This window comes from Eleginops maclovinus, chromosome 13 (genome assembly GCF_036324505.1).
Source record: "Eleginops maclovinus isolate JMC-PN-2008 ecotype Puerto Natales chromosome 13, JC_Emac_rtc_rv5, whole genome shotgun sequence".
Taxonomy (NCBI): domain Eukaryota; kingdom Metazoa; phylum Chordata; class Actinopteri; order Perciformes; family Eleginopidae; genus Eleginops; species Eleginops maclovinus.
Window position 1 is genome coordinate 3,785,026 of NC_086361.1, and position 22,749 is coordinate 3,807,774.

Genomic DNA, 22,749 nt, shown 5'->3' on the forward strand with positions numbered 1-22,749 from the left:
AAAAATGTCTCTACATGTTTTAAACTAAATAAACTACCCAGTACAAACACTTTTACAGCCATTATTTAACTCACTAGGGTTGTAACATGCGCTAAAAGTCGAACCCAGAGTCATTTTTCCTCTTCATTCATTTGACTCAGCCGAGACCGGCAGTGACGCTACATATTGAAGGCGGGGCTTAAGCGAAACTCAAATGTGCACGCTTCGAATTCTATATCCTGTTCTATTTATGCATCCGTGTTTACAACTGATTGAATTTGTACTCGAGCATATTTTTAGTTATCACAACTCATTAAGAAAAGTGCCAGCATGTCTCAGATAAATATAACAAGACTGATTCCTCAATTATCCTCATCTAATCTGTAACCGCTCTGCAAAAATAAAACATCTTAAATATCACCTCATGTCATTAACATTTTAAATCCAAATGTCCTAAGTGAGTGAGTGTACTGTAGATCCAATTGTCTCCCATTCTGAAGTTATGAAGCTAATTCTTGAGAAATAGAGCTAACACTGTTTCTCTGTCTTACCGTCTCCTCTGCCCGGTCTCCCTTGGCGCTGATGTAGCTCAGCCGATAGTGTCGAACATTCTTCGAGTCCAAGGGCTGCCAGGCCACCCGCATACTGTACGTGGTTTCCTCATCGATCCTCATGTTCCGCACACCGTAACGAGGAGCTGGAGGATCAAAGAGAGAAAATAACACTGCAGGGCAACATCGGCTCACCGAAGCACAATCCTGACAACTGATCAAATTCAAATGTCATCACTTTTGCATTTCATTTACTCAGGTATCAGGCAAGCGTATTTTCAATATCAAAACTTTTCCCTGGCAAAGTTTGTGTGGGAACAAATCTGACAGCCTTCATGAGGGAGGATATGTGTAAAGACGTGGGGATATGGTTTAGAAGCACTGTCAGTGGAACAGGGCCAAATCAAAATGAAATTTAGATCTTGAATGCCTTATATTTCCTTATTTGAACCCTGATTTTTCCTTGATGTAAGTGAAAGTTATAAAACTTTGTTTGAAGATCTTTCTACATTATTAGAGAAGTTCTACTTTATTATACATCTGATGGTTCAGGCACTTTATACAGAGATAAACATTGTAGTCCAAAATGTAGTCCTAAAAAATCAGCTGGAAAAAAAGACTTACTTGCTGTGGTGGTGGTCGTCGTGGCAATGGTGGTCAATCTTTCAACTGAAAAGCAAACACAAAGATTAAATGATGTGCATGATTAAAAATGTCAGGAGTTTACTTTAAAGGATCTTCGGATGTTTTTACAGACATAACACCAGAAGATATATGATGAAAACCAAGTCTACTGATGTCTCTGTGATGAAGTTGCTTTAGAAATACAAATGTCTGAGCACGTTCTACAAACATGAGGAGTGGTGACATTTATATTTACCGGTGGATTCTACGAGGACAACCTCGTCACTCTCCATCTCGTTCTTATAGATGGCAGCGAGCAGGACTTCGTACTCCATGAGGGGGCTGAGTCCTTTTATCAGGTAGGTGTTCATTTTTCCGTCGATCAGAACCTGAAACAGAGGGATGTTTGTGTTATGAGCAAAAGATTGGATAATAAAGACTAAAATCTGATGAGAACAGTGGAAGTACGCCCAACTGATGTTTGCAAATCATTTTAAAACTCAGAGTTAACCACAAGTAAATAATTAAGATATTAACCTTTGAATTCATCACAGCAAGACACAGCTCATTTAAGTTATTGTATTATTAAGCAGCAAATCAATTGGTTCATATTTAAAGTTACCCTACTGCATGAAGTTAAACAGCAGCAGATAATGAGAGGCTAACAGGTGAAGAGACACATGGCATAAATAAATCTGACTTTCATCTTTATATGGTCACCTTCACTTCAGTTTATATCTTAGTTGGATTGTCTGATTAATTTTGATCGATGTGACTTGATATGTAGCTCTGTTTTAATCAATAACAAGTAACAGAGACAAAAGACAGAAGCAATAGGCAGTAAATCCTGTTTGGAATGTGATGGATCGGAGAATTGTTGTTCAGAATAAAGTAGAGAAAACAACAATGATGCATAGCTGCAATCCTTATGATGAAAGGGATGGAGAAACTAAATCATAAATAAATTGATTATATCATATTGGGTGTAGTCTAAATCAATGGTGCTCTATAGCTATCTTGGCTCGACAGTTGTTACCCCATAAAGGAGTCCAGGTGTTAAGTAGTAGAAATAATGGAGCCATTGTAGATAAAACTGATGCTGAAAGAGAAGCTCTCTGTTTAGCAGACCACTTACACTGCAAACCTCTTTATGGGTATATGATATATAGAATGATTTCATTTAGTGTGTGAAGCCTTGTGGTTCTGGGACCTTAACAGGTGAAATAGGAAATGATTCAATTATTTTCTAGTACACATTCTACTGTGTTTGTTTTATAATATTTTCATAAGCTGATCTATGAAAATCCTAACACACACACACACACACACACACACACACACACACACACACACACACACACACACACACACACACACACACACACATACACACACACACACACACACACACACACACACACACACACACACACACACACACACACACACACACACACACACACACACACACACACACACACACACACACACACACACACACACACACACACACACACACACACCTCATCACTGTCTCCTCCATCTGTGGGTGTCCAAGTGAGTCGGTACAGCATCACATCAGAGGCCGGGTGTTTCCAAAACACCCTGAAGCTGTCCGTGGAGATGTCAGTGCTCTTCAGGTCCAGGGGGTCCGGGACGGTTTCTACACACAAAAACCAACGTACATTTTTTGTCTATAAACTGGAACGCTTATGACGCTATACCTAATAGATATTTAATAAAATCCTTTGAATTTGACATTATTTTAAGGACATAAAATGTCTGTATTCTGAGGTGACTAAATGTATTTGGGTCGCACTGAACTTTTCAAAACTACATCTTTCTTAATCCATGTCAAAATTGGAGAGCTAGTGACGTAGCTGTTAGCAGCACCTGAAAGCAGCTTCAATGGGGTTGCATAGTGATGCAATCAAGCTCTCTTCAGTTAAAAAAATATATAAGGTGAAGGTTAATTATGACATGGTGTGTTTAAATGTTGTTTTGTTAAATGCTCTTGTTGGAAAGAGACCTGAATAAATAAAGTTGATCTCAGAAAAACATTAAATCGGGGAGAAAAATGACCGGTTTAATGTTGCTACAAAAACCAGAATGCAAGTGTTGGATGGGAATTACATTGTTTTGTTTTAGTTTTAAACTGTGGTGGAATTTGTAGTAACAATTGAGGAATTTCACTGGTATTGGTATCTACAACTGTATTTTGGGTTTCATGACATGTCTCACCTGTAAAATACTGATTTATTTATTTCATAATTATTTTCCTAATTCATCACTATATATTTCACTCAGAAACCCCATAATAAGTGAAACCATCAAATCACATAATATTGATTTTAGTTCCTACTCGTGGTGAAGCTGTCAGTCACAGCCTCAGCTTGTCCCTCGTCGTAGATGGCAAAGACACCAACAGTGTACTCCGTAAGGGAGGTCAGGTTTCCTAGCAACCAGGTTGTCACACGGCCAACATCCACCTATCGACACAGAACAAAAACATTCAGCAAGCTGCACAACAGCAGCTTCCTCTCTCTCTGAGCTGCTGTGAAGAACAACAGGACGCTCTCACCTCAGTGCTCTGGGCTCCGGTGGTCTTCACGTACATGACGCGGTAACCTTTGGCCTTCCTGGAGGCGGAGTCCCACGTGAGGCGCGCGGAGCTGTGGTCCACTTCTGAGAAACGCAGGTTCCTCGCCGGGGTCAGCGGTACTGAGGAGGGAGGAGATGAGGAAGAGAGTTAATGTCAGAAAACATAATAAATCATCTCCAATATGCGGAAGAATTATATCTTAATCTTAATTTTACTGCAGAACATGTGGAAATCCCGGAAGGTGTACCAGCTGCTCAGGAACAACAGAGACAGATTTTGAAATAAAAGATGTGGAAAAAGCTTAGCATAAAATTTTACCTGCAGGGAAATAGGGGCCTATGTATACAGACACACACACCTCATCACTGTCTCCTCTATCTCTAGTTGTCCAGGTGATTCGGTGCAGCACCACGAAGACTAATGGCCCTTAGAATAACCATGTTGTTCAGTAGCATAAATATTATAGTTTGAATAATTTCCTGATAAGTCCCTTTATAAAAGTCTTTGCAGGTGCGGTTTTAATACCAACTAAGTTTCTGTTCGAACATTCCAAGGAAAGGAGACTGTTAGAATGCAATTTTAACATGTACCACAATCTCATGATTCAGGATGACGATTAATTTCTCTTTATGTATATTTAATTATTCATTCCAAGTGCAAAAAAAAAATATCCCCATGAATTGCCCTTGACAGCCGGGTCTGTCTTTGCAGTGATTATGCCTGGAATGGAGATGGGATGATTTTATTTTATCAGCATTAGTGCAATTATTTAAATAGATGTTCTATCATTTTTGCACCCAGTGGACACACTTCTTCTTCAGTTGTATCGTCCAGGTATTTGAATCACACATAGCCTGATATCTGTCCCATCTTCTCTTCCCTTCCTACTATATCTCCTTTAATGGCAGACACCTGTGTTCTCCCCTGTTAAGACAATGTGTGTGAGTTAAGTTTCAGTTTGTATTTTTCGTTTTGTTTGGCTTTGAGAAGGCATAATCTGTCGGTTAGTTTGTGTTTCGATACATTTTACTTATTGACTTATAGAAACACAAGATGTACATTTACTTTGATTTGGTAAGTTTTATGTATTTATGTCATATTACGCAACTACCGTAAGTACTCTAACAAGTTGATCTACAGTTTAGATTATTTCATCAGCAAGTAGTATTTTTCATTTGTATATAGAAATACACAGCATGACATTATTTTGTGGCATTTAAACATGTCTTTTGTGCTTGTGTAGATATTTTCACAATGTTTCCAAAGTTATCTCCTGTCTTGGCCTTTTTTTGAAATGTGCATGCATGCATAGTGCGGGCAGTAGAGTAACACTGTCTGCCAAAGAGCTGCTGTTACTGAGAGGTCAGAGGATAGTTGAGTTTGGATATCGGAGGTGAATTCACTCTCACACAGAGACACAGATACTCATGGGGCCTTGAACAAGGGACCCTCACTACATCTCTACCTCTGGTTCTGCCTCAGCTCTCTCCCCTGAAGGCTGAGCAGAGGTCTTGAAAACCATCTTACCCTCGTTTTTTTATTCAGCAAGGGAATGTGTTTTACTCTCGGAAACTTTAAAATTACTTATTCACCTCAATTATACCGGGGGTCAGAATAAAGACAAAGCAGCAGAGGGAGAGAGAAGGGAGGAAGGGAGAGACTGCTTCAGTGTAGGTCGTTCCAGGGTCAGCACAAGAATGAAGAGGCTGGGAAATTAAAAAGTTTAGAGATAGGTTAGTCTCCAAAGTTTCCCAATTTATGTGTCTGTATAAACAATATCCAGTATATTGGACCGCCCTTTCACAGAGATGCAGGGGGACTTTGCAGAGCAGTGTTTAAAATGTCAAAATTTGCCAAAATGATTAAAAGCTATTTTAATAGGAATATTTTTTGCTGCCTTCTTTATCACGATTTGGCTGAATAGAGTGATGCAGTGATTTGTACACCAACACAACTCTGGTCGCATCGCACTATTTATACAATTGTTATCTTAATAATCATTAGCAGAACAAACAGTATTTAATTGTGCTTCCCTGAACAATATTTAATCTTAACTCTACATCCTGTTACATGTGCATAGAATCCGGCATATACATTCAACATTCCATGCATAATTTAGCTTATTGTGTTTATATTCTGAGATGTATATATATTTCTGCACTACTTACAGACAGGTGTAACAACATACCTGCACTATTTTTACTCTGTTTCATTTTGCACTACATTTTAGCAATATTTTTAGCTTTGTTTTATTATTTCAATTTCTATTTTACAACTATTTTGTCTTATGTCCTTTTATAATATGCTGCATTGTTTGGGGAGCTCAGGACCTAAGACTTTCATTGCCATAATTACACTGTAGCGACTTCGCATCTGACAATAAGAACCCTTGAACCTTGAAGCATTGCAAGCCTCCCTCAACAAAAGCTAATGGGATTTTTCCATTGGATTTCGGATCATAGCAGAAAATAAGATCTTTGGTCAAGAACTCGTTTATGATAGGTACACATTTTGTTCAGCAGGATAATCTCCACATTGACTTTTGAGCGCAAATCCAATCGGCAGAATTAAAAGCTACATTAGACTTTGAACAAATGACATCACGGTCGCATGGCTTACCATCACCACCGCTAAGCTAAAGGCAGCTAATGTTTGGCGTTTGGTGTTTTGTAGTCTTATTCATTTGCTTGTTAGTGTGAGAATAATCTACATATCAAATGTTACTATGTGCTTAATTATGTAATTTGCCAAGCTAAAGAATTGTTGCGCAATATGTTATTTAGTTACACCTCTCTCTCTGAGGGCGACTGAAGATCTGACTGGAGCAACAATGCGTTAAGAGGCATTGACTCGCCTAATACGCCGACAAGGGGCCGTTACCCCCCGCCAACCAATGGGAGAACACTGTAAAAACAAGATTGTAAACAAGAGAACTGGCTTATTTCTGTGGATCTGTGAGACAGAGGATCTAGTTAACTGTGGTCTGTGGAACAGTGAAATAGGAAGGGACCTCGGCTGAGTTCCTTTGTAGACTAATCACGTCATCATATAAATAAACGTTGTTAACTTGAAGAGAAGGTTGCTGGATTCTTTTCGGCTACTCCTTCTTCAGATTTAGATATGCAACATTAGCAACCGCTGTTTTGATGACACAAAGAAGCTTTAGATATCACCAGTGGAGTGTTTACTGACATACTTTATGTAGAAATCTCTTAAGCCTGTGTTAACCACAGACCTTGTTTTAGGCCTCTAATGACAAACATGTCCCTAAAATCAATATAAAGGGAGCCAGAAGTCTTTAGCTATTTCCCGGTTTTAGGATTTCACTACTTTATGCAGTGTTCGGAACACTTTCATTGATTCACAGGTGTGTTCTGTCTGACTTTCTTCACATGTCTCCCCCACTTTTTTAATAATCTAGGTGTCAACTTCTTGTGCAAGAGCTTAGACAATGGTGATAAATTGTGTAACTACTAACTATGGAAGTTTGTTGGATGTCAATCTACACAATTGTTCAACTGACATGATAAACACTAAGTTATCATATGACAAACACTTTCAAACAAACTCACAAAGTAATGGATTGGGAATGATTTGATCATTAGACTAATGAAAAGAAAATGAATGAACTGTATTTTGTTATATGGGATGGTATTCTGATCTTTGAACTCTTAATCCACTGTCTGTGGTCATCAGAGCCAATTCTGATTTTGGAGAGTCTTTATCTTTAATCTCTATCATGCTGCTTTTTATTTTTATAAAGGTCCCTTTTTTTGCAGCTGTGGTGGCCTCTTTTCCCTGGAGCCATCATTAAAGCTCATTTTGTCAGAACAATGCCAAGAACAGCGGTTACATATCTGGTTGAGATGAGGGGCTGATGAGGGTCGTTTAAAGGCAGAGAGAAGGTGTTTGGATGATTATGAACAAACACTCCGAGTGAAAGCTCATTAAATCCTCTCCCGCATGTCCATATGCTTTAGAGAACGAGAGACAGGAGAAGAAGTGTGTCCACGGGCTGCAGAAATGATAGAAAATCTATTTCAATAATTGCACTAATGCTGATGAAATAAAATCATCCCATCTCTATTCCAGGCATAATCACTGCAAAAACAGACCCGACTGTCAGGGGCAATTCACGGGGATATATTTTTTTGCACTTGGAATGAATCATTAAATATACATAAAGAAAAATGAATCATGATCCGAATGCAACAAAATTGTCTGGATGGAGGAAAGCCCTGCTTGCATGAATGAAGGAATTTGAAAATAATTTGAGAGGGACCTCAACCCCCCAAATCAACCACTGTCTCCCACTAACAGCCTCCAGCGTCCCTATCTGACCTTCATCCAGAGCATTAAATGCATCATAAAGGACAAAAACATGCCCCGACTTAAAGCCGCAGGCCACAGACCTTAAAAAAGGCTTCATAAAACGTTAATTAGTGAGCATGGTGTGGGATATGGCGGGAGGCACAGCTTCAAAACTCTTAAAAATGAAAGTGAGGTGCAAAAAATAGCACAAGAGGAAGCCGGAGGCCGCTGCATGCAGGGATTTTGGCATTGGTCGTTGCCAGATTGAAAACGTGCCAGGACTCGACTTAAACCTGCCGTAACTGAGAGCAAACCAAAACAAACTGCAGCAGCTGATCAGAAGAGCTGTGAGGGGTCGAGTGCTGATCCGATAAAATCGATGCTTCCTCATTGATCTTTAGAAAAAGCCTGAACTTCACCGACTGCTTTCTGAAAACAAGTGCACTCGATTTAAACGTCTGGGAGATGCTTGGTTTTCTTCCTGCAGTGCACCAGAGAGCTGCGAGTCAATCTATGCAGAGTAAATATGTGCTGAGTTCAGAGGTTCATAATATCTGTCAGGAATTTAATGAAATTGAATTTCTTCAGCAGTTAATAAAGCTCTTTGATGATTTCTCAGCGATATTCAAATTGTTGTACGAGTGCGTGTTTCTGTATGTGAGGGTCCACTTTTGGATTGAGGACATTTCTCCCAGATGTCGTAACTTCTTCAAAGGATTGGTTTAAACTTGGTTTCAGAAAAAAAAGCCCCTATTTTGCCTTTTTGAGTTTTACCTTTCCTGTAGAGTGTTCTATAGATTTTCAGGGCATGTAAAAGGCTAAAATCCATGTGTCCCCTTCACTGTCACACAGCTGCTGCTCACACACTGCTAACAACCACCTCTAGCTTCAACTCTTACGGGTAAATTCTTAATTGAGGAAATTATTTAACAATTAATTTGAGTGAGAAATGATTGATCTTTGGGTAAACTATTTTTCCAGCAATATATTTAGCTGTAAAGTTAATGTGTGTGTGTGTGTGTGTGTGTGTGTGTGTGTGTGTGTGTGTGTGTGTGTGTGTGTGTGTGTGTGTGTGTGTGTGTGTGTCACTCACATGTTGTCTGCTGGCTGGTCATGGGGTCGCTGGCCTCTTCTCCGTACAACGCGTACACCGTCACCGTGTACTCTGTGGCTGGAGTCAGTCCTTCAAGCTCCACCTCGTTCACCGAGTCCTCCACCTTCACCTGCGCACACACACACACACACACACAATGTTGAGGTGAGTAGTCACATGGATAAGACAAGGACTTCCACATGGACTCAACACGCTGGCCAAATCAAAGCGCTGATCAGGTACCCTGAACGGTATATGCCTTTAGCAGACAGAGGATGTATCACTTCCAGCAGACATTCTTGTGTCATCTTTTCTCGTCTCAGATCCATCTGTCTGATAATCCATTATATTACTGCATATCTGCCCATCCCTCCAATAACCCACAGTCCAGTCAGGACAAGCAGAGAACAATCTGTGATAGGCTGTTTTCTGAATGGTGGCCGTGCTTTCGCCAACTACTATTAATAGCAGGTGGGACCAATCGAAAGTGGAGATAATAAACTGCTAGATATCATATACACACAACATATTGAATTTAACATCAGTTTTTAACATTAATAAAAAATACAAAATAGTATTCTCCTCAGTAGCAATGGCTAAAACAGGCGTTTAGAGAAATGAGAAATCCTCTCAGAGTCATTCTGAAGCGACGTCCATCAATGATGACAGGAGGCACAGCAGCACTGTGTTCATGACCATTTATATATTTACTTTGAATTCATTCACAATGTGGTATGAGAGACAATAACAGGCTACAGATGCAGACAGCCGCCGGGATGATTTGACTGAGGGGGGAAATTTAAAACTTAAAGATACATTTATGAAGACATATCTGATCATAAAATTGAACTTTCCATTTCCACTGGGTGACTCATTTCAATTGGTGTTGATAAAAGGCTATCAGAGAAAGTCACTCCAAAAATAACATGACATCCTGACGTACAGTTTCAAAATAAAAGACCTTCGAAATCCCTTATATGAGCTAATGTCCCTCTGTTTTTAGATAAGAATAAATACAAATCTGTCCATAATCTTACAGTCGTTTCACTTCAGGCTGGTAGCACCCCAACTAGCCACTCAGTGAATGTCAGGACATTCTGACGTACAGTTTCAAAATAACAGCCTTTGAATGTCATATATGAGCTCTCTGTTTGCTGTTCTTACTGTAAACATTGCGTCAGGATTAAAGCAGCTGTAATAAAAACATAAGTAGCCTAATATCCAGGGGGGATGAGGGTAACAAACGGTGAAGGGCAGAAAGCTTGATGCGCATTTGATCCTCTGAAATAACTTGTAATAACAACGGAACCGTTTGCAGAGGTGTCATTGGTTCAGATAAGTCCAGCGTTCGTCACGCCTCTTTTAAAAATCACTGTTCCCAGAAATACAATCCCCGGAGGATACATCAGTGTGTCCTCGATGTGCATTTACAAAAATTAGATGTCCTTCAACATGGCGCGCTCAAATCCATTTCCAGGTCACGACCGTAGGAGTCGAGGAGAAAGGGCTCAGTGTTTACTTCCTGTCTGTCTTTTTTTGCTGCTCCTTTTAGTGTTTACTTCCTGTCTGCTTCTTCTGTTGAGTTCTCTCTTGCCCAGCTCTCTGTCTTTTAACCTCTTTCCTTCTCTTGTTCTCTTTTTATTTACTTTACTGCGGACAGTTCAGCCATCATGAATCAAAGGTTTTGCACTGTCCACAAAGATGAAAATTAATATTCCAAAAGTTGTTACTCAAGTTTTCTGATGAGTGTTCCGAAAAAGCATACTGCCGAATGTCCAATTAACCAATCACAATCAAGCATTCAACTAAGCAGTGTTAGACAACTTTCTCAACTAAAAACACTTTACAATTTAGTTTTTGAAAAGAGCTACAGAATATACATCAAACTTCTGCAGTTTAGCTTGTTGACTCAAGTTTAAAACGATTTCTCTCTCTGTTTCTGAGTGGAGCTTCATGATGCTGATGTAAAACAGATTTCTAACCGATCACCGTCTGATGCCAGATCAGAGGTGGGTTCTGTGTTTTCAGAGGATGATTAACTCCAGCATAATACAGCTGCTAACACAGCATTGCCATAGATTTCCCCATCATTCGTTAGAAAAAAGATTCTGGCAGAGTGGTGGCACGGACAAATGTTTGTCCATCTGCTCTTCTTTCTGCCCATTCTATGAATAAATTGATGTTCTTTTGGAGTCCGAGAGAAATAAGATGTACTGCCAAATTGTCAGAGTCATACTTTATAACCGATTCAGAATTTTAGGCAGGGAACGACTTACTGACTCAAAATATGCTGTCGACAAGCGTTCCAGGGGTATTCTGTCGCTGAATGGTTGTTTGATACATCATTGGGCTGGTTCAAAATTTCTTGTGGATGTTCTTTAACCAACAGACCATCATTCAGATGGGTTTCATATAAATAAAGCTGCATGATGCAGCATCAGGAGGCATGTGGCTGGGCCCGGGTGCTGTTGTGCCTTCTGTTGTATGCAGATACAGACACACAATAAAAGATGGCTTGCTGTTTTGAACTGAAAAAATGCCAAATTGCCGTTAAATGTTTACAATAGTCTTGGTTTCTGTGGAGGATTTAAATGCCTGATACAAAAAGAGACAGCAGACAGCATCTTACATTTTAAGGTGATTTAGGATTTTATTTCCTGCCTGTCGCTTAGATAAGGAAGAAGAAAAACATGGGAAGTACTGTAAGTGGAAGCAATGCTGGAGCTGTGGATAAATGTACAAGTGGCATTGAACATTTCCAAGTGTGATACGCTGAAAAACTTGTCAATATAGCAAATGTGCTTCTTTAAAATTCCTGTAAAACGTCAAGTAAAGTGCTATTTGATTTTGCAATTCATATTTAATTTCTCTGTGCTTGATGTGCGTTACGCCCCAAAATCTCAAATTGACAGTAGCTTATAGCTATAGCTTTGTTGTGGAGGACTTTTCACCAACGGCACAGCTTACAACCGCAAATTTAGTTGAAGAAGCTTACAGGGATGAAACGAAAGATGACCATGAGAAAGAGGTTCTTCGATTGAGGCTATACATTTTCGTATGAGTCGTGAGGTAGCAGTTGTCATTATTACATAATTTGTATGATGTATTTATGATAAATCGGCAATATAAATACATTTGATTGATTTATTGATTGGGATACTGGTAAACAGTTGACGACCAGAACATTATATACGTGAAACATCAACAAACATTTATTTTAACATTAAATCATCTGTACCTCAGTAACAAAAATCTCCATTGACACAACTGTAAACTTAGAGAGAAATTTGAAATGTGTAATAGAGTTATCAATGCTTTTTTAATAATTTGTCAGCCCTTTTTTCCTTCACTTAATGTTGCTTTTTTTATTAAGCAGGAAAATAGACCACTTCAGAGAGTTGAAGTCTGCAAAGCCCGTTTCCGTCCGATCATTACTATCGAATCTCCCTGTTGCTGTTCACATCTCTCAATATGTGTGTCCTGTCTCTTAGACACAGCCTTTATTGAGCCCTCTGGCTTTGGCCCAGACGAGTCCCCACATGGCCCCACGAGTCGAAGCCAGGCCCGGGCTCTGACAGTAGTGCCTAGGAGCCCGGCTCATCTTTGCCACTGGATAGCACCCGTCCTGGTACTGAATTGAATTGTTTTTATTGCTTTCTGCCCGGAGGGGATTTTGACGAAGGTAATGAGGACTAACGGGGAGGAGATACAGCTGAGTGGCCGCACCCTTCACACCTCTGCTCCGCTAACTCATTCGTCATCTTCATCACTGCTCACTCCATCTGTCAAGGAGCTGCATGTTGTTACTTAGTGTTCCAGTCGACGGCTTCATTACCTGCTGATGCTTGGATACCTTTTTCAATTAATAGTAATTTTTCCTGTAAAAAGTCGTACACTTGTTACGTCGGTCTTGTTCTGTTTTTCCCTGTTTGTGTTTTGCTGTTATTCTTTTGGGGTGAGAGGGTTGTGCACAATAAAGGTGCTAATCAGGGTTTGTTGTGCCATTTATAATGCTGCCTATGAAGCTGCGGCTGTGACCTAACTATTTTCTTTTTTTTTTCTGTGAAAACATTTCCACCATTTTACCTCTTTTTAGCCAATTTGGCTTAGCTCAAAGATGCAAAAAATGAACACACTGCAGGCAAAGATGAAAATATAAAGCCAAGGCTTTGCAAAGTCATATTATTCAATAAAGAAAGACACTCAAATGATTCATGCCTCACTACAGAAAAAGATTCAAATGTGGCTTAAAATGTTAACCAAAGCATCTGTTTTTCTCAGAACTCATGTTGAATACATGACTCTTGCAAGTGTCCTGTTGTGAAAAATGTTCCGATTTGTTTGTTCCTCGTTTACTCAGGGTTTACATATCAAACTGTCCAACCTTAAAATAAGCCAGCTGGTGTATTTATATTGAAGCTTGCCTGCTGTTATTTGTAAACCATTAAATTACTCATTTCTATTTAGGCCACCACTCTCTTTATACCCAACAGGAAGTGGAGATAGTACTGGTGATTGCCATGACATTTTCGACTATATTTCAAACAACACAGTTTAAATGTTACTGACGATCCATAAAGAAAGCATTTTTGGAATAACTATTTGGTTTATTAAATGCATTAATCCACGTGGATTGAGACGCAAGGGATCATATTGTGATAATTCGATGCATCGGTGACACAAAGCAATGCAACGTTTTTCTGACCTCCCAAAACTCTGTGGCTTACCTTTCCTATCTTTATAGTCTGTTCCCTTCACACACACACACACACACACACACACACACACACACACACACACACACACACACTCCTCACCTCCTTCTCGTCTGCAGGATCTCCCTCGGTCAGTGGGGCGTAAAGGATCATGTACCCAGAAGCCCCGGCGGCAACCTTCCAGCGGACCATCATGGTGCTGTGAGTGATATCAAACAGCTCCAGGTCGTTCACCATGGGCAGGGCCACTACAGGACACAGAGAAAACATAAGACTTCTACCAAACGCATTGCATCAGTTTTTAAACAATATATGGGTTTTACTGTAAAAATGATTATTATCCAAAATAGTCAGAGTCACACTCTCAGGCAGGTTTTGAATTTGACAATTAATTAGTCCAACAGCTTTTAGTAGAGTTTATTTTAAACTTCCGCAAGTCAGTGTAAGCACATTTCTCTCGACCTCACAGCAAATGTACGAATACATTTTATTTTCTTCAACATATTATTTGTTAGGTATGATGTTAATAAAATTGCCAAGCTGTAAACTTTGTTTCAAGTTTACTGACAACACAATCGCCATCGGCCTAATCACCGACGACGAGACGGCGTACAGAGAGGAGATCAGAACCCTTATATCTTGGTGCCAGGATAACAACCTCCATCTCAACGTCAGCAAAACCAAGGAGCTGATTGTGGATTACAAGAAGCGGCAGAGAGAGGCACAAGATTTAAAAAAGACCACCATCACCCCAGCAAAAAACTGTTCTGTCTTCCGCCGTCTGGCAGGCGGTACCGCAGCATCAGGACTAAAACCACCAGACTGACCATAAGACTATTTAACACTTGACCTTGCACTATTTTTTTGTTGTTGTTGTTTTTTTATGTCTTGTTTGCGAAATTGAATTGTTGAGGAACATCTGCGCCAAGTGTTTTATTCATACTGTAGTTGTGTGTATGATACGAAATTAAACATTTTGAATCTTTGAATGTTGTGGCTTTTTGTAATTGTTTACATTGTGTCCAAATATTTATCAACTAATTAAAAATAATATTACAAACATTTTATATTTATAGGTATTTTAAGATTCTCAGACACTTAACATATACAGGGTCAAATATATCAAAATCATAAAATACAACTTTAAACATAAAACACCCAATATGAATTACACATTAAAATCTGCTCTGCAATATTGAGTTTTGACTTGAGATCTGAATATAGACATATTGGTGCAGTGTGGGATGGGTCAGCTAAGGAGAAGGCTATGTCACCAAAAGTCAATTTATTATTTTGATAAAAATGTTTCCCTACAATGTACATCCTCTGTTGTGTATGAAGGCACACAGCTAAAGCACATCATTCCAAAATCTATCAGTCTATAGTGTCACGTTCTATTTTTTGCCATAGCCCAAACTAGCTTAGCCAGCTAATGGCAGCAGCCAAACTCCATTAACTTTGTAACAAGGTCACTTCGATAGGTAGCATCCCTCCTGTGCCGACAGGGGAGGAGTTCCCTGTCATTCATCAGATAGAGCCAGGCAGTAAGAGGGGGGAGAATCCTGCTGGGCTGTGGTTCAGTGTTTCATTGGTTCACTGTGTCAGACCTCACGACGGGGCCTCAGGCTACACAAGCAGAATTAGAGCTCACCACAGGACTTCCTGTCAGAGGCAGAGGATCAGGCCTCCTATGCATAATGCCCACTTTTAGTGAGAGTACTCTGTTACAACTAAAAGTCCTGAATTGAAAATGTTCCTCAAGTAAAAGTACAAAAGTATTAGCATCAATATCTACTTAGGGTACCAAAAGTAAAAGTAGTTATTGTTTGATTGGTCCATTTCAGAATAATATCTCTGATATGTTTTATAATGATTGATCATTAAAGTGTTCTCAGAGCTGGTAAAGGTGCAGCTAGTTTGAATGGCTTTGTATACTGCAGGGTAGCTGCTGGATTTACTCCAGGTGAACTAAAGTCTGATTTAAGGGAGATTATATTTCACATCATTAATCCAGATCTGTAAAGTAAGTAAGTACAGTACTTGAGTAAATGTACTTAGTTACTTTGCAACCCTGCCTGCTGGTGGACCATTGTTTCTATGACTAAATTACGATGTTACCTACTAGACGCAGAGCAACATTCATACACTTAATACTGTGCACAATTCCCTCAGGAGTAATGTGGTGTATTGCCCAAGGACACTGCACCATGCTGACTTCAGTGGGTGCCAAGGTCGACTGTAACAAACGCTTTATTACACGTCTTTTTTTTTTTTTTTCCACACTCCTCAACAACATTGCATTTATTTCATCTGCACTCCTGAGGAGACAAAAAATCTAAAGTCAAAACAAATAGATGATAAAGAGTATGTTATAACATCTCAAGAATTATATTTAACATTATATTTGTCTTTAAACCATCATTATTGCATTTACTCATATTTTATTTTTATAAAGTCAAAAACATTTCCACCATTAGCTGTCTAATCTGTCTTTTTCCCCCTCGGTCTCAGGGTATATAGGATGATGAGCTGGATACACAGAATGCAGGGGAAATATCAGAAACACATATCAAAGCAGACCTGACTTTGAAAAAACTGTATTAGAATTACAAAGGATTTCCGGTAGGATTCATTAAGTCGAATGTCCATTAGAAGTCTTCTGAACACTTTCACACCTAAACTGCAAAACATTCAAAACAAAGGGCAAAGGAATACTCAAAGCTGTTTAAAAGCAATACAAAATGTCATCTCATATTTGACTGTCAGACACACTGCATCCCTGCCCAAGGGCTCTGAGGGCTGACAGGCTTTAGTAATGCTCAAAAATAGTTAACACCGGCTATAAACTTCATTTTTATCATCACTCTTTCTGCTCTTGCATGAACACATCAGTCTCCTGAGCGTCTCTTGGTTCCTCCACAGCGCACACACCACGGCCCCCAGCAGGGCGAGGATAGCCAGGGATCTCACCACCAACCCTAACACTTGGATCCAGAGTCCAGGGTCTACAAGTGGTCTCGGTAGGAAGGGAACTGAGCGGGCTGCGCTCTCTTCCTCACTTAATGGGTTCTTCATAGTGCAGGGGAAGGTTTCCACGTGTCCATGATCTTCCTCAATGATGTCCTTCTGCAAATCCTTCCACTCTCCGTCTCCGGTCTTCCAGCTGGAGGTGGTGGGTCCGGCCTCGGTGGTGTCCCCTGCACAGTTCGGATTACAAGGGCCCTGCTCGGGGCTTCTAGTCAGAAGGGAGACTGTCACTTCAGGCTTGGGAACGCGTTTGATCATTACTGCTTTATACAGTGGGGCAAAAAAGTATTTAGTCAGCCACCAATTGTGCAAGTTCTCCCATTTAAAAAGATGAGAGAGGCCTGTAATTTTTATCATAGGTAAACCTCAACTATGAGAGACAAAATGAGAAAAAAAATCCAGGAAATCACATTGTAGGATTTTTAAAGAATTTATTTCAAATTATTGTGGAAAATAAGTATTTGGTCAATAACAAAAGTTCATCTCAATACTTTGTTATATACCCTTTGTTGGCAATGACAGGTCAAACGTTTTCTGTAAGTCTTCACAAGCTTTTCACACACTGTTGCTGGTATTTTGGCCCATTCCTCCATGCAGATCTCCTCTAAAGCAGTGATGTTTTGGGGCTGTCGCTGGGCAACACGGACTTTCAACTCCCTCCAAAGATTTTCTATGGGGTTGAGATCTGGAGACTGGCTAGGCCACTCCAGGACCTTGAAATGCTTCTTACGAAGCCACTCCTTCGTTGCCCTGGCGGTGTGTTTGGGATCATTGTCATGCTGAAAGACCCAGCCACGCTTCATCTTCAGTGCCCTTGCTGATGGAAGGAGGTTTTCACTCAAAATCTCACGATACATGGCCCCATTCATTCTTTCCTTTACACGGAACAGTCGTCCTGGTCCCTTTGCAGAAAAACAGCCCCAAAGCATGATGTTTCCACCCCCATGCTTCACAGTAGGTATGGTGTTCTTTGGATGCAACTCTGCATTCTTTCTCCTCCAAACACGACGAGTTGAGTTTTTACCAAAAAGTTCTATTTTGGTTTCATCTGACCATATGACATTCTCCCAATCCTCTTCTGGATCATCCAAATGCCCTCTAGCAAACTTCAGACGGGCCTGGACATGTACTGGCTTAAGCAGGGGGACACGTCTGGAACTGCAGGATTTAAGTCCCTGGCGGCGTAGTGTGTTACTGATGGTAGCCTCTGTTACTTTGGTCCCAGCTCTCTGCAGGTCATTCACTAGGTCCCCCCGTGTGGTTCTGGGATTTTTGCTCACCGTTCTTGTGGTCATTTTGACCCCACGGGGTGAGATCTTGCGTGGAGCCCCAGATCGAGGGAGATTAGCAGTGGTCTTGTATGTATTCCATTTTCTAATAATTGCTCCCACATGTGATTTCTTCACACCAAGCTGCTTACCTATTGCAGATTCAGTTTTCCCAGCCTGGTGCAGGTCTACAATTTTGTCTCTGGTCTCCTTTGACAGCTCTTTGGTCTTGGCCATAGTGGAGTTTGGAGTATGACTGTTTGAGGTTGTGGACAGGTGTCTTTTATACTGATAACGAGTTCAAAAAGGTGCCATTAATACAGGTAACGAGTGGAGGACAGAGGAGCCTCTTAAAGAAGAAGTTACAGGTCTGTGAGAGCCAGAAATCTTGCTTGTTTGTAGGTGACCAAATACTTATTTTACCGAGGAATTTACCAATTAATTCATTAAAAATCCTACAATGTGATTTCCTGGATTGTTTCCCCCATTCTGTCTCTCATAGTTGAAGTGTACCTATGATGAAAATTACAGGCCTCTCTCATCTTTTGAAATGGGAGAACTTGCACAATTGGTGGCTGACTAAATACTTTTTTGCCCCACTGTATGTCTCAACAAGGACCTTGTTGTTAATCTCCACTGAGTACACACCCTCCTCAGCTTCGGTCATGCCCTTGATGGTCAAACGTCCGGTATATGTATCCATGGTGGCTGTTCCTCTGTATGTGTAGTAATACTCATCTTCACAACACTGTGCCAGCAAATCACCGTTTAACTTCCACAGGATGCTGGTGATACGCTCGGAAGGAAAATGCCTCAAGTCCAACGTCAGACTGCTGCCCTCTGTGAAGTATATCGGTGTTTCTTCAGCAAAAGAAGAGCTGAGCTCCGCCAACAGTACACAAAGCACGACCACTTTCTCCATGTTTACAGCTCAGTGCAGGACTGAACGACTTTTTGATTCCACATCAGCTTCAGTCTCAGTTTCTGTCACCAAAATATGCAGACAGCATTTCCTTCCTCTTTTATAGCAGACAAATCTTCTTTAGAAAAGAAATCAAATGGACAGAACCTCTTAAAGCAAATGTATCCATCCCACTGTGGCACAATCTGCTTTCTCTTTTACGAACATTGGAATATGCTTCCAGCTGATCTTAAAACCTGCGCACATTTTCTCACGTTGTCCTGTAGTTTTTCCCGTAGTAGTTTTTGGGCAACCAGTCTTGCCAACATTAATTTCACTGTAATTTGAGATGTTAGTTTGAATGGACAAATGTAGTATTTATTTTGTATACATTTGTATTTGATCTGTTTTATTTGTTAGTGTGATAGGCATTATGAAATGTGTTTAATGTTTGATTGTTACCTGCCCAGGGCCTGCAGACGGAAATGAGCTTCTCTTCAATTTTTGAGATTTATGGATTTGAATTGATGTTCGTTGTTCAAAAAAAGTATATAATAAAACAAAGACATGTGGGCATGGGGAAAAAAGACTTGAGTTTGAAATGTATTGTCAGAGTTCAGAATTTGAACGCCGCACTCTGAAATAAATAGTATATGTATGAAATGAATAGTATATTAAATATATATATATATATATATAATATATAAATATATAAATATATATATATATAAATATGTGTAAATAGGTTGTGACATGTCATTGTCACGACCTTGGTTGTTTGATGCTGTTAAACGGACATGCCTTTTTGTTCCGTGTACATTTTTCTGTCAGAGGTGCTAATCTTAAACTGACTACAAGGTCTAAATACTGGCCCTTAATATTATTGTAATTCCTTCAGAGCAAACAAAAGGGACACTCGGTCACAAATAGGTTTCAATTAAGGATCCACTGGGGCTTATATAATACTACATTATATTAATATAGCGCTTTTCACAGTGCTCTAAGACGCTTGATTATATTGTATATACATAGACAGGCTGATGTCATGTTCAGATATCTCCAACAGTGTCTCATTAATCTCAAGTACTGACAATAAATACATTTCTAGTCAACAAGGCTATGCAGAAAAAGTGGTAGACAATGTGGATGATTAGGACATTTTGTAAAAAACATTTTTTAATCAGTAAAATGATTGTATTGTGTTATATTATTGATCCATAGTCATTTTCTGTGTAACACCAGCCACATCCCTGCAACAGTCTCCTGTGTCGTCTCTAAATATAAACTTACATGTAGTAGCACTTCCTCTCAGGGCCTCGCTGGCCGAGCTGCGGTAGACGGCAAACACAGCCACCTGGTACTCCGTGAGAGAGTTCAGGTAGTTCAGCTCCACACTGTTCTCTGTTCCCTGCACCACCTTAAACACAGATCACATAAGCTGTTAGCATGAAAGCTGCACAACTGCTTCACACTCACATATGAAGATTGTACAGTCTTAGTGTTCGTTTCGGCATTTTTTAAACACTTGCTGGAATTAATGTTTCAGGCTGTCAGCAAGCAAGTTTGTTTGCCACGATTATTACTGTTAGTTATTTCAGCTGTGTACTCGGGGAGCTACATCTCTGATATTAAAAACAGACTTCAATCAGCTCTGATTCTGGATCCCTTTGGTACAGACAGCAGCATTATGTACATCAAAAATCATAATTCTACACAAATCCTGCGTTTATCGGGGGAACTTTGTGTTGCAGGGTTGAAAAAGCGCCACATGTTGCTGTAGGCATTCGGCTCATCTCCAAAGAGATTTAAATTGAGCGTAACTAGATCAGATAAGCTTTGATGAAACCTCTGTCTTCCTTGTGGGGAAACCAGGGCCATCCCGGCTGCACGTTGTAATCCACATCAAAGAGAAAGTGGATAAAAATGAGAGGGAAGTGTATGAACATATAAATATCAACTCAGAAAATTACAGCGCTGTGTATGCATAGTTATACAGGTAGGACAACTTCCAGCAAACTTTAAATCAATTTACCGCACAGGTTTTCGGGTACCTTCTAACAGAAGACAGTTCATTAGGTAAAGCTATAGCTTAAATTATTGCACTCTAAAGTCGATATATTACTACCGTCAGACTTAATTTGATTTGGAGATTAAAAATGTCTAGGTTTTATGCGCAGATTTGGACTGGATAATCCAAGTCTGTGTTTTACTCAATTTTACCAACACTGTTCCCCCGATATGATGACAAGGCTCTGTTTAAAACCTTTTAAAGGACAATTGAGAACCACACACTTTGCAAAGAAACAAAAACATCCGAGATGCCAATCGTTATGGGACTACTATGTTCACTAATTAAACCACACTAGATTGTGATGGGTCGATTACAGCATTCCATGGTCTGTTATTTCTTGTTATTATATGGCTTAGTTGAATACTTGATTCTGATTGATCAATTCAGAACATGTGACACGTTGTTAATCCAGTAGTACAGACCGCTGTCAAGGACTATATTCACCGTTGCTAAGGAGGATCAAGAAAGGGAAAGGAAAATATGTTAAAAGACGTAGCGCTGCACGTCAGATAAATCACCAGAAGAAGACAGACAGGAAGTAAACACTCACAGAAACACAGTCTGGGCTCTGCAGTGTTTACGGACTTGTTAGTGGATCAGAAACTGTGAACAGAGTTGAACAGTTTCAGTAAACCAAGATCAGTGCTGCCGTAAAGTTGTTTTTGTCGCAGTTCCAGCCGTTGGTGCGCCGTGGAACAGAGATTTTTTTTATTAGTGGAAGAAAATACGATCATTTTTGAGTCAATAAAATAATTTAAATTAATATTGGGAGTGGTGTTGTTAGTTTGTTTAGTATCTGGCCGTGTAGTAAGCGAATAATGTACAGCGAGGCGGTCATTATGGGGAAAAGAACACCCGACAGGCTGATCAGGGAGCCTTGATCAGTTTGAAGGGTATTCTTATCCCTTACATAGTAGGTGTTGCTACTGATAAAAGATTAACACAGTTCTGATATTTTTGATTATTTTAGCTACGGAATAAAATTGTTTTTAAACCAAGATTATTTGTCAAATATTTAGTGTTTCTATAAGCCGGATAATGTACAGCAAAGTAATTATTAAGAAATTAAGGATTAAATCATCCACTTCTACACTTGACATGACCTCTGTGTTTGGTGAAATAATAAATAATAATTTATGTGAGAATTTCTTCGACAAATTACTGACATGGCGAATCCTGATAGGATTAATTAAGATCACACACCACATCTGAAATGATGACAAATTATGCATTTGCAAGAGAGCTGATTCTGGTATTTAGCCTGACCTCATTTATATAAATAGGGTGTAAGAAAAAAGGGAACCTGTCTGCCTCACATATTGACTCAAAGTTTCAGGGGTTTCTGGATAAAATGTATATTATTTTCTGCTAGAAGAACATAGTATGGACATTTTAGGGGGCACTTGGTCTAATAATCCTGTAGAAGTATTGCTATATTCATGATGCAGATCACTTAAAAAATGCATTGAAATGTGAAATTGATCCTCACACACTTAGCTGAGCAGACTTAATTAAAATGCTGTCACTACATCAGTAACTGAGCATTTTGTTTATCGTCTGCTGCGGATTCAGAAACAAAGTTACACCAATTAGGACAATGTAAGAAA

At 39.7% G+C, this 22,749-nt stretch overlaps 2 protein-coding genes across 2 annotated transcripts in view; both read right to left on the reverse strand.

Annotated features, from left to right (window-relative positions):
* The window catches only part of LOC134874761 (collagen alpha-1(XIV) chain-like), a 182,328-nt gene that overhangs the window by 104,066 nt on the left and 55,513 nt on the right, over nucleotides 1–22,749 (reverse strand). The window contains exons 11-19 of the mRNA XM_063898918.1: nucleotides 20,362–20,488; nucleotides 13,978–14,123; nucleotides 9,161–9,290; nucleotides 3,736–3,875; nucleotides 3,517–3,643; nucleotides 2,678–2,817; nucleotides 1,411–1,543; nucleotides 1,155–1,199; nucleotides 531–676 (exon numbers count right to left, since the gene is read on the reverse strand). Coding sequence (XP_063754988.1) covers nucleotides 531–676; nucleotides 1,155–1,199; nucleotides 1,411–1,543; nucleotides 2,678–2,817; nucleotides 3,517–3,643; nucleotides 3,736–3,875; nucleotides 9,161–9,290; nucleotides 13,978–14,123; nucleotides 20,362–20,488 — 1,134 coding nt within the window. The remainder of the gene's footprint in view (nucleotides 1–530; nucleotides 677–1,154; nucleotides 1,200–1,410; nucleotides 1,544–2,677; nucleotides 2,818–3,516; nucleotides 3,644–3,735; nucleotides 3,876–9,160; nucleotides 9,291–13,977; nucleotides 14,124–20,361; nucleotides 20,489–22,749) is intronic.
* LOC134875180 (uncharacterized) lies at nucleotides 16,334–19,092 on the reverse strand. Its single transcript, XM_063899641.1, has 2 exons — nucleotides 18,771–19,092; nucleotides 16,334–17,162 (listed from the first exon to the last, which is right to left on the reverse strand). The coding sequence occupies exons 1-2, from the start codon at nucleotides 19,090–19,092 to the stop codon at nucleotides 16,705–16,707; spliced, it is 780 nt and encodes a 259-aa protein (XP_063755711.1). The 3' UTR covers nucleotides 16,334–16,704.